General features: G+C 35.4%; 1 protein-coding gene across 2 annotated transcripts in view; it reads left to right on the plus strand.

Moving 5' to 3' along the window:
• The first annotated feature begins 2,149 nt into the window (after positions 1–2,149).
• Positions 2,150–12,059, plus strand: part of RAB3C (RAB3C, member RAS oncogene family) — a 255,698-nt gene continuing 245,788 nt past the window's right edge. The window contains exon 1 of one of the 2 annotated variants that reach the window (XM_045525090.2): positions 2,150–2,478. In XM_045525090.2, the coding sequence (XP_045381046.1) occupies positions 2,461–2,478 (18 nt within the window). In that variant the 5' untranslated portion in view covers positions 2,150–2,460. Of the gene's footprint in view, positions 2,479–3,118; positions 3,298–12,059 lie in introns of those variants that run through there. The other variant, XM_045525089.2, reaches the window with a different exon arrangement.

Below are 12,059 nucleotides of genomic sequence, written 5' to 3' on the forward strand. Positions count from 1 at the left end.
GAGACATACTAGAAAACTGAGGAAGTATATCACTGTAGTAAAATCTGTAGTAAGATTTTAACAAGGAGTAAACTTAAATAACAGTAAATCCATAACAATTCAATATTTGTAATATTTCAACATGTTCTGTGGTATCAGACTCTGATTTCTGAGAATTTCAGAAGGTGATGATAGTACAAAAATCATAGGAAATTATTCTGAAGAAAGTCATGCTGTAAGTAACTGTGCAAATTTTTATTATTAACTGCCAATAACTATATACATCTAAGTGTCGATATTATTTTGTTGGTACTTCTCTTGGAAAAAAATTACAAAGTAGTGCACCTTTACATAGATCTAAAAAAATTGCAGAAGTCTTACTTTAATGTGCTACCATGAAACATATTGATATTGGATTCCTTTTTACCTTTCAGTTTTATTTGTTATTAGCTAATTTAAATGAAATTGCTCTAACCATCACATAACCTCACCTATGAGGGGATCATTTTAAAATATGTTTTCTGAGTAATTATGAAAATGATTTACCTAGATGATACTGCATTATGTTCTCAGTGATTGCAAGCTTAGAAGATAGATCTTAGATTTCTTAAAAAAAAAAAACAACAACAAAACAGCAACAACAAAAGCAAAACCAAAAATACAACCTAAAATTAATGGGATATTTTGAGTATGGTAGGTTCCCAATACATTGTTGTTGCAATACTGAGTCAACCTGTGAAAATTTTGAGGTTTGTATCTTTGAAAAATTCTTACATATAAATTTTTTTGAGGATGTGTACTTTTTTTTAGTGATTCTTTTTAATTTTTTTAATTGAAGTATAATCATTTTACAATGTGTCAATTTCTGGCTAGAGCATAATGTTTCAGTCATATATATACACACACATACATACATACATACATACCTGTATTCCTTGTCATATTCTTTTTCATTATAGGTTACTACAAGATATTGAATATAGTTCCCAGTGCTATAAAGTATAAACTTGTTGCTTATCTATTTTATATACAACAGTTAGTATGTGCAAATCTCAAACTCCCAATTTATCCCTTCCCACCCCCTTTTCCCCTTGGTAACCGTAAGTTTGTTTTCTATGTCTATGAGTCTGTCTCTGTTTTGTAAATAAGTTCATTTTTGTTATTTATTTAGATTCCACATATAAAGAATATCATATGGTGTTTTTCTTTCTGTTTCTGGCTTACTTAGAATGACAAACTCCAGCCCATCCATGTTGCTGCAAATGACATTATTTTAGTCTTTTTTAAGGCTGAGTAGTATTCCAGTGTGTGTGTGTGTGTGTGTGTGTGTGTGTGTGTGTGTGTGTGTATGTCACAACTTCTTTATCCATTCATCTGTGGATGGACATTTAGGTTGTTTCCATATCTTGGCTATTGTAAATAGTGCTGCTATGAACATTGGGGTGCATGTGTCTTTTTGAATTAGAGCTTCCTCTTAATATTACATATAAAAAATTTTAAGGCAGGGTTTCTCAAATTATGGAAAAGGACCACTTGCATCAGAATTGCTGGAGTGTTTGTTTAAATGCTAATTCCCAGACACCTCATCACATCTAGTGAATCAGAATTTCTACATATGCCTGACAATATGAATTTTAACACCCTCAATAGATTTTCAAGCACATTTAAGAACCTTCGTTCTACTGCTTTGTCTAATACAATGAAATTTCAAGCTGATTTAAATGATTACTTCCATGTCTCTGTCAGTATCAAGTTCATTCCTTTTCCATTCTGCCTCCAATAATCATTTTGACCACATGTGAGAGGCAGGGATCATTACTGGATTGATTAACGTTTATTCATAAGGGGAGAAGGGTGTTTTTATCGGTACAGAGAACATGGATAGTCACACATATTAGTCAACTAAGGGGAGAAGATAAGTGTAATAAAAGTACAGTTTCGAGATTTCAAAAACATTTTTGAGCTAGTCTGAGAGGAGTACGATTGTAATGTAAGGAATGACTCTGTGTTAAAGGACCGGGTAACTTAATAGAGGTCTCCTATATTATTCTGTGATTGTGCTTCTGGGCTCTGGTGATGAATGTGTTCATTTCATGTGACTTGCTTTGGGTAAATAACCAAGTACCCTATCAGCTCTCCAACCCGCAGCGCAGCGGCTGTGTGTGCGCACTAATGTCGGTGGAAGGTGCCTGGGGGAGGGCCTGGGGAGGGGCTGCCCAGCGCGCTCGCGCCCCAGGCACTTCCTAAGAGACTCAGCTCTTTCTCTGCAGCTGCTACTTGAAGACTCCACGCGTTCCCTCCAGAGGAAAGAAACCATCTATCTAAATCAGCTGTGCTCTCCACGTCCCTCGTTTCTTCCTCCGCCAGCCGCCACCCCCACCCCTTCCATTGTGTTGTGCGTTGAGCTCCGCTTCCTGCGTAAGACCCTAACCTCATTTGTAGCAGGAGGGATAACTGAGACTTTTGGAACCTCGAGTTGCAATGGAGCTGTACGGAAAGGTAAGCAGAAGGGAGTTCCTCTGCATGCTTTGCGCGAAATCTCGCTTTGACCGACTTTGGGGTGTGTGTGTGTGTGTGTGTGTGTGTGTGTTTTCGCGCGTAGGAGCGCCTTCTCAGTGCAATTGTGCGAGTAAACCACCGTCTTTATGTGTGTGCCATTTGTCGTCGTTCTCCCCCGCGTTTGTTGAATGAGATTGCAAAACTACCCTACTTTGCCTATGTAATTGTATAAACTTTCCTGATTCGGGATGGAGAGGTGTAGGGCGGAGAGTCCCAGAACGCAGCGCAGGTTTCGTTCGTTTTGGGAATTAGCACAAGGTAGTACATTTCCTAACCAGAAAAACCACAGTCTAGCTTCAGAAGGCGATAGGTAGCAAAGAAAAATCTCCAGCTGAAATGAGCTGGGGTCGCTTTCGCCTGCACCTTGTGAGGAAATAGTCTAGGAGACAGCCGTCACAACCAGAAGCGAGTCCAAGGCTGGAGAAGGGAGGCTCCGTGGCGGAGGCAAGCTGGAGGAGCAGCCTGTTTCGTGCTGGCTTGCCGGGAACTGTAGTTTATGGCTCACCGGTTTACGGGAAAGCTCAGCTGGACCAGACTACAACTCCCAGAAGCGCCTGGGGCTCCCAGCCAGTGCGCGTGTGCGGCGCCAGGAAGGGATAGCTCCGGTCCTGATGTTGGAGCCGGTTAGCGAACCCCGGGAGTGCAGTGTGGAGCGTGAAGCGCGGGCTGTGCACGCTTGACCCGGCGCCCGGGCCAGCGCTGTCTTAGCCAGGGAGAAAGGACACTTTGCGAACAATGAGACACGAAGCTCCCATGCAGGTGGGTCTATACAAAAAGTGTGGCCTCGGGAGGAAATGAGAGAGTGCTTTCTCCCTCGCTCCATGCACAAATTGTGCCCAACCTAAAGGCAGGTCTAGGCGGCCACCCGCGGGGATGCGGCTGACTTGGTCCTGGGCACAGAACTGGGGTCTTCTGCGCTCCTCAGGACTATGATTGGGGCTGTTTTGATAAGGGATAGGAATGTACATTATCTTCCCAGGATTTTCAAGGAAGATGAGTGTCTAAAACGTAAACCTGAGCAAACAAAAGTCAGAGGAACAGGCAGTCTTGTACTGACATTGATTGCCCCTCCAGGCTTCCTTGGTTTGTGATCGCGGTTTAAACGCACGAACTTAAGGCCGGGTTGGGGGTTGCGAGCTCTCTACTGGAGTCCGAACAGAGAGCATACCAATTGGCTAAGTGCGCGTTAAGAGAGGAGAAGCCAATGTTAGGGTCCGCAAAGTTCCCTTTCTTCAATTAGCGTCCTATTAGCATCAGCAGAAAATAGCAAACACGTTGGGGCTTGACTCATCCCAGTAAGATGCAAGCCCTTTATTGCTGTAAACCACACAACTGGTTTACTCCTGCGTTTCGGAGACTCTCTGAGCTTTCCTGGGTGATGTGCCCATTTGTTGTACGTTCCCTGTTCCCTATTTCAGTCACATTATTATGTTTGCTTCCTTTGACTCTGGTGCAACGGTGCCTCTGCTTAAGCATCTTGCTTAAGGTTTGTTTTTAAGTAAGGATGAGTGATGCTTTCTTGTTTGTGTGTACAACCAGTTAACGCTAAAAATCAGCTTGTGTTCATTACCAAGCAGAGTGCTCCCATTGCATAACAGAAAGGCACTTTATGAATGAGATTGAGAGGAGAGTGGAACACACCATTTGGAAGGTGTTGTCTCTCTTGAGAATCCACCTGTGCTGCCCAATCCAACAATATAAATGTTTGACTTTAATTCGTGCTTAAATGTTTCAAACTATTTTTCCTCAAAAATTGGGCTTTAAACCTATGCTTCAGTTTACTTCTCGCTTATAGTATGGGCTGTGTATGTTAAGATATATACTGACTGGACTGTTCAGTGAAAAAAAATCTGTCGAATTTAATTGTTTGTTGAAGGATTATATAATGGAAGCCCTCAAATTACTATATCAGTTATTGAAAATTTAATTTGTACCAGAGAACAGTGGCCCCATTGTGTATCTTCTGATATACCTCTATTTGTGACTTAGTTTTTCATTATAGACTTGATGTGAAAAGAATCTGGATAGACAATAAAGGTACAGGCTGTTGCAATTAAGATATATTGGCTTATGATAATTTCCCATTACTGGAGGTACTGCCAGAAGCCAACTGGCTAAATTCATCATATTTGATTATAAGTAAACATTGACAGTAGACTTTAAAAGTAGATTGTTAGCATTTAATGTCAACCCCTTATATGCACTGAAGTCTTTATGTCAAAATAATTTACTAAAAAATCAACCACACTGCATCTTGATTTTTATTTTCTTACGATAATTGCTTAGGATGTTCAGAAAGGTCATTAAAATGTTACAAAACTGTATGAAATTCCTGCCTTAAGAAATATTTTAAATATTTCTTACTAACTTTGCTGTTGTAAGCATTGTAATTCCGTATTTTAGTCAGAAGTTTAATGCATAATTAATATAAAAATAGGTAACAAAACTAATTTGCTTGTAGATGGAGTTTATGATGTATTTTATTCACTGAACTTGATTTTTGAAGTTTAAAAATTAAAATGCCCAAATGCTATCGTGAAAAAATATGTACATATAAAAAACTCAAAGACTGTTTTCTGTAGTATGTTTTGTTAAAGCACATTTATTGATTTAATTTAACAAGTATTTGTTGTTAAGGTGACCCTTTCTCAATTACTGTTTTTCAAACATACATAATAACAGGAAGAATGCAAACTATAAACATACTTTATATATATTTTTAAGTGGCCAGTAATGTCTCAGCACCCATGCTTCTGAATCATAATCACATTTCAGATGACTTTAATATATGAAAATGCAAACAAATAGTTGTTTCTCCCCCCCTTCCCCGATTTAAAGACTGAACCACATCATCATTTTAAATATATGCTTCTAAGTTTTTACTTAGGTTTCTGGAAATGAGTCACAAGCAAAACCTCATTCTGTAGTTTCATTATCCTAAAAGATTCTTTTCCCCATTTAAAAATAGTTCATTGATTCATATGAAACAAAATGAACTCTTTAATTCTTGATTTCCTAATTTACTTATTTTTTCTTAAATCAAAGATGCCTTTAAAAGTTATTTAATGTCCTTTAAAAAGTATTTCATGTGCCTATATAAGTAGCTTGGTGTTCTGTTCAAGATAGTTGTCTTTGATATGTGCAAATTTTCTCAAGAGTATTTCTCTCTGAGTTGATATAAAATGAGGGATAATAATTGTTGTTTTATAGTGGCTATTAAAGTAAAAACAGTAATAGTCTTTGCTGTCTATATTTCCTTTGCAATTAAATAACCAGAATAGCATTTGGTGAGTGTTGCAAGTCATGGGCTAGAATTTTAATGCCCGAGATGGTCATTTTGTGTTTTCTCATTCAGTGCATCCATAAATACTGAGGGCCAAATGAAATGGGGATTAGCAATGCTCATGACTTCAGGGCAGGACTCTCATGAACAAATTGCCATTTGATTCAGGAGTCAGATTGAGCAAATTCCAGTTTATCTAGTGCTTTGTCTGTGCCAAGCACTGTGTCTTGCGTTCAGATCTCAGTGTGTGTATTAAATATAAAACAGTCCTAGAGATCATCATTACCCTAAATACAGGCAGATGACCAGACCTTATTGAGATTAAATAACTTTCCCAACACGGTAAATTCAAAATTTTCCAGATTTCTAGAAAGCCTGTGTTCTTTCCTTTATTATTTTTGGTTCCTCTAGAAGACACAAAATGGTGATGTAAAGAATAGGGGCACTATTGATATAATTTGATTCATTCATTTAGTTCAGAAGAAAAAAATTGACTCTTCTGTTTATAAAAATATCTTATGTAAGCCAAACCACATGTTTGAGAAGGGCGAATATTTTAAAAATGGCTTGCTTTCTGCCTACTGGATTTGAATTTCTTGCAGATTTACTTACTCTCTTGTAGGACCAAAGTGGAATTCATTGTCTTTTTAAATGCTTCAACTTCAGTTTTGTCATCCACAAGCTTTCTAGGGTCATCTCATAAATGCAGAACCTTCTAACTAGGAAGGGTCTTCAAAGAAAAACAACTACCCAAAGCACAGAGCAGAGTGCCAAAAAAAAAGTTATTTGGCTAAAAATGAGGAGACTGAAGAAAGAATATAGGTGTAGGCTGAAAATGAAGTTGAGGTGAAAACCACGATACATACTAAATACAGCTATGCTGTATAACAAAAACAACTTACAAAGAGTCAAAGTCTAAATATCATTCTTTCATTTGGCGATGGAGGGTCCATGGCATTCTTGCCTTTTATTGTTGAATTTCTAACCACATCCAGCCTCCATGATGATCCCTTTATCTTTATAAGAAATGGAAGTTTAGTCCTCATCACTTAAAGAAACAGAAAATTTCCATTGACATTGGAGAAAAAAGAACAACTTTCTTACTCCATTTGAGCAAATTTTCGAAGTATCCACTTTTCTGTAAAGGAAAATGGAGGATAGGGAGGGTAATTATAGTAAAAAATAAATTTCTGCAGTGTAGAAATGATTTTCCATTTTCACTTTTTCAGTCCAAGAAGTTGTGGATTTATTACTGGACATAACCACAATTTTCCTCTGCCATTCTGAGCTTATATTGGAACTGTAGACTCCTTTCCTGACCATCATATTCCAAGAAGGAAATATATTTTTATGCTAAGGATTAGATTTTCCTGAGATTATTCTTATACCAAGGACACTCAGTTTACTAAGCATAAACAGTTGTGACACCTGAAAAAAAATGCTGTGTAGGTTAAAGGTTGTCCAATCATTTCCCCCATTTTTCACTTATTGATCGTGCCCAGGGGTTCTGGAGGAACCCTCTTAATAGGTCATAGTTTATTAACTTATGTACTATGATCTGTGAAGATTACATCTTTTAGATTTACTTGGAATTATATAGATTTATTTTTAGCATTTTCATTTGTTTATTTACAGTTTTGGAGCTATTTCTATACATTGAAATGTATAAATCTTAAGTGAACAATTGGACGAATTTTGTTAAGTAGATACAGCTGTGTAACACATACCACTGTAAAGATATAGAACATTTCCAATCAGCCTCCAAAATTCCTTCATTCCTTTCTTTTTCCAGTTAATCTACCAACACAGTAAAGTCTTGACTTTTTAATTATAAATTAGTCCTGTTTATTCTAGAACTCCATATAGTTCTGTGTAACTTACAATATGAACATATTGCAGAACATACAGTATGTACTATTGAGTCTGGCTTATTTTGCTCAGTTTAATGTGTACAGGATTCATTCATGTTGCATATATCAGTAATTCACTTTGTTTTATTGATGCATATGCTACTGTGGTGCCAATCTACTACAATTTGAAATCCATCCTCCTGTTGATGGACTTTGAAGTTTTTTCATTTGGGTCCACTATAACGAAGGCTATAAACATTATCATATTGGTCTTTTCATAATAGTATGTTTTCGTTTCTCTTGGGTAAATACCTAGAAGTAGAATTGCTTGGGAAAAGCTAAGTGTATGTTTAACTTTATAAGATATAGTCAAATCTTTAGCCAAAATGGTAGTACCATTTCACATTCTCACCAGCCATGAATGAACATTGTAGTGGCTTCACATCTTCAACAGTGTATGGTGTTAGTGGCCTTTTAAATTCCTACCCCTTTAATGGGTGTTTATGGTATCTCATGATTGAATTTGCATTTTTCTGATGATCGTGCTGTTTAGCATGTTTTAATCTGTTTACTGGCCATTTGTTTATCTTCCTTTTATTGTCTCTTTAGCTTTTTGTCCATTATTGGGGAGGGGGGAGGTTGTCTTTTTATCATTTACTGCAGGAGATCTTTATGTAGTTTTGAAACTGGTTCTTTAAATATACTAAAAATATTTTCTGCCAGTCTGTGCCTTGAATTCTCGTATCGTAATAGTGTCTTTTGATGAGAATTTTTATTTTGATGAAATCTAGGTTATCATTACAGGTGGGATCTATATCTGGACTCTATACTTAACGACCTGTGTGTCTTAACTGTGTCCAGAGACCTTACTACATTTATTTCTTATTTCTTATTCTTTTTCTTTTTTTAGATTCCTTAAGGATTTTTACATAAATATTTGTATCATCTGCTAATAGAGGCAGTTTACATCTTTCTTTCCAATGACCTCTTTTTTTTTTTCTTTCCTGTGTCTTATTCTGCAGGCTAGGACAGCTAGTACAATGTTGAGTAGAAGTGATGGCAGACATTCTTATCTTATTCTCAATCTTGGGGGGAAAGCCTTCCATCTTTCACCATTAGTTATGAGGTTAGCTGTAATTGTTTTGTTGTTGTTGTTGTTGTTTTTGGTATAGATACCCTCATCCTATAGAGGAAATTTCTTCTGATTCTTAGTTTGCTGAGAGTATTTGTTTTTAACATAAATGGGTGCTGACTTGTATCAGATACCTTTTCTGCAGTTACTGGGGTGATCACATGGTTTATTTCCTTATTCTGTTGTATTATACTGGTTGATTCTTTAAGTTAATCTGACATCCCTTAGATAAATCCCAGTTGCTCATGATGTATTGCCTTATATGCGTTGCTAGATTCAGTTTGATTATATTTTGTTGAAGACTTTTGCATTTAAATTCATAATGAATATTGGTATATGATTTTTTAATGTCTTTATGGGATTATCATATTGGAATTATGCAACTTTATAAAACAAGTGAGAAGTGTTCATTTCCCTTCTGTTTTCTGAATGATTTCGGTGTATAAGATCAATATATTTTGGTCCTTAAAGTGTTTGAGAAGAGTTTATCAGTGAAGCCATTGGAACCTGGAGTTTCTTTGTGGAAATTATTTTAAAACAAATTCAACTTTTTTGATATACAAATATCTCTATCATCCATCTATTCTATCCATCTGTCTATGTATCTTTCCATCTATCTGTTTATCTATTTATCACCTATCCATCTCCCTTTAATATATTGTGTTAAGCAGAATAGCTTCCCCCTACCACCTGCAGAGATGTCTGTGGCTTAATCCCTGGAACATATGAATAAATTATATTGCATAGAAAAAGGGCCTTTGCAGATGTAACTGATGTTATGGACTTTAAAATAAGATTAATCTGGACTCTCAGGTGGGCCCAGTTAATCACCATGAGCCATTAAAAGCAGAGAATTTTCCCTTGCTGGAGTCAAAGAGACTGACAGAAAGGGAAATAAAAAATTTGAAGCATGAGGATTGTTGGCATAAAGATGAAGAAGGCTACATGTCAAGGAAATAGAGACTTCAGTCCTATAACCACAAGCAACTAAATTCTACCAACAACTTGAAAGAGCTTTGAAGTAGAATCTTCTCTAGAACCTCCAGGTAGGAATCCAGCCCAGCTGACACATTGATTTTGGCCTTGTAAGTCCTAAGCAGTGTGAGCAGAAGACCAAGTTGAGTCATACTGTGTCCAGACTTCTGGCTCAGTGAATAATGATTGGGTATTGTTTTAAACATCCATTATGACAGCAATAGAAAATTAATTGTATCTATATAAAATTTTCTATTTCATCTTGGGTCAGTTTTGGTAAATTATGTTTTTCACCTGATTTTTCAAATTTATTGCCATAAAATTGTTTAAAGTATTTTTCTTTACATTTCTCTAAGATCTGTAAAGATATCCTCTTTTTCATTCCTATTACTGATAATATGAATCCTCCCTCTCTCACCAGTCTTACTAGATATTTATCAATATTATCAATGTCCTCAAATAACCAACTTTTGCCTTTGTTAACTTTTCTGTTGTATATTTTATATTTTACTGACTTGGGCTTTTAAAAGCAACTGTGTTCCTTGTAGTTAGTAGAAGCTTTTTGTTTATCAAGCTTCTAAGAGAAATTTAATCACTGAGTTTAAATATTTCTTTTTAAAATATAAATATAACATTTACAATGATAAATCTCTAAGTACTACTTTAGTTGACTCCCACAAATTTCTGAGTGTAGTCTATGTTAATCCAGATACTCTTGCTTTCTTAATAGTGTTCTCATGCACATATATAAAATAAGTATATATTCATATTTTCATTTTCAGCTTATGTGTGTCTTTATGTTTAAAGTGTGAATCTTGTGGTCAGAATATAGCTGGGTCTTGCATATCATCCAGTCTGGAAAATCTCTGCCTTTTAATTGGAATTTTTATCCATTTTTGTATGTTGCAGTTATCAATATGGTTGGATTGAAAGCTACCTTGTTGCTATTTGTTTTATTAACCTGTTTTTTTTTTTGTTATTGTTGTTGTTCCTCTGTTTCTTCTTTCCTGCCTTCTTTTGCTTAAATACTTTTAAATATTTTATTTTAATTCTTCTATTGGCTATTCAACTATACATTTTTGCATTTTTTAGTGTTTATTCTAAGGGTTATAATATGCCTCTTCAGCTTGCTATATAATCTACTTAGTATTGTATTACTTTCCAATAATATAATTTTATTTACCTCGTTCTTTGTGAAATTGTTGTCACATATATTACATCTGCATTTGTTATAAACCCCAATACAGTTTTATTTTAGTTTTAAACATTGATGTATATATTATAATCCTTAGAATAAATGTAGAATAAAATTTTTATTTTGCCTTTATTTTTGAATAATTTTGCTGCATGTAAAATTTTTGGTTGATCTTTTTTTTTCTTTCAGTACTTTAGGTTGTTTCAGTGTCTCCTGCCCTCCAGCAGATAATGTGAATATCTGTTCTTCGTATTACTGTAACCTGTATATAATACATCACCTTTCCTCTGTTTCCAAGATTTAATGTTTAACTTTGAATTTGAACAGTTGACTATGATGTGCCCAGAGGTAATTTTCTCCATATTTAGTCAACGTAGGGCTTTGAATTAGCTTCTGATATGTAAATTTATGCTTTTCACCAAATTTGAAGACTATTTAGCCATTATGTCTTTAACTATTTTTCAATCCCATTCCATTCTTTTTTCTTCTGAGACTCCAATTACACATATGTTAGATTTCAGATATTGTTCCACAAATCACTGTGGCTCTATTCCTTTTTCTTTCTTTTTTTCTTCCTTTTTGTCAGTTGTATAATTTCTGTTGATTTATCTTCAAGTTCATTGACCCTCTCTTCTGCCATCTGCAGCCTTTTTTAAACCTATTGAGGAATTATTCATTTCAGATATTGTACTTTTGCTTTTAGGCTCAATGTTGGCTTTCTTTACCCTAGAAGCATGTTATGTTGCTGAGAGAAAGATAAATACACTCTCTTGAGATGAGATATTTGAGTACTAGAAGAGTCTATAATAGGATTCATTTACAGAATTGTGCAGAACCAAGAAAGCACAGTGACTTCTTATAGAAAAGCTGATGTTGAAATGTAAATAATCATATTAGTACTTTGATTATTCCTTATAGGTTTCTGGGGTAAATATTTATGTTCCCATTACAATTTCTATCATTTAATGTTTCTGTGATCATTGTTTTTGTGATGCTATATTTTTTCTTTGTGTTTTTCAAATAAAATTGTGGGCTTCATGACACTTTCAAAACTTTGGACAAGGTTCAAAATTGTAAAAATAAAAT

Source organism: Camelus bactrianus, chromosome 3, assembly GCF_048773025.1.
Source record: "Camelus bactrianus isolate YW-2024 breed Bactrian camel chromosome 3, ASM4877302v1, whole genome shotgun sequence".
Taxonomy (NCBI): Eukaryota; Metazoa; Chordata; class Mammalia; order Artiodactyla; family Camelidae; genus Camelus; species Camelus bactrianus.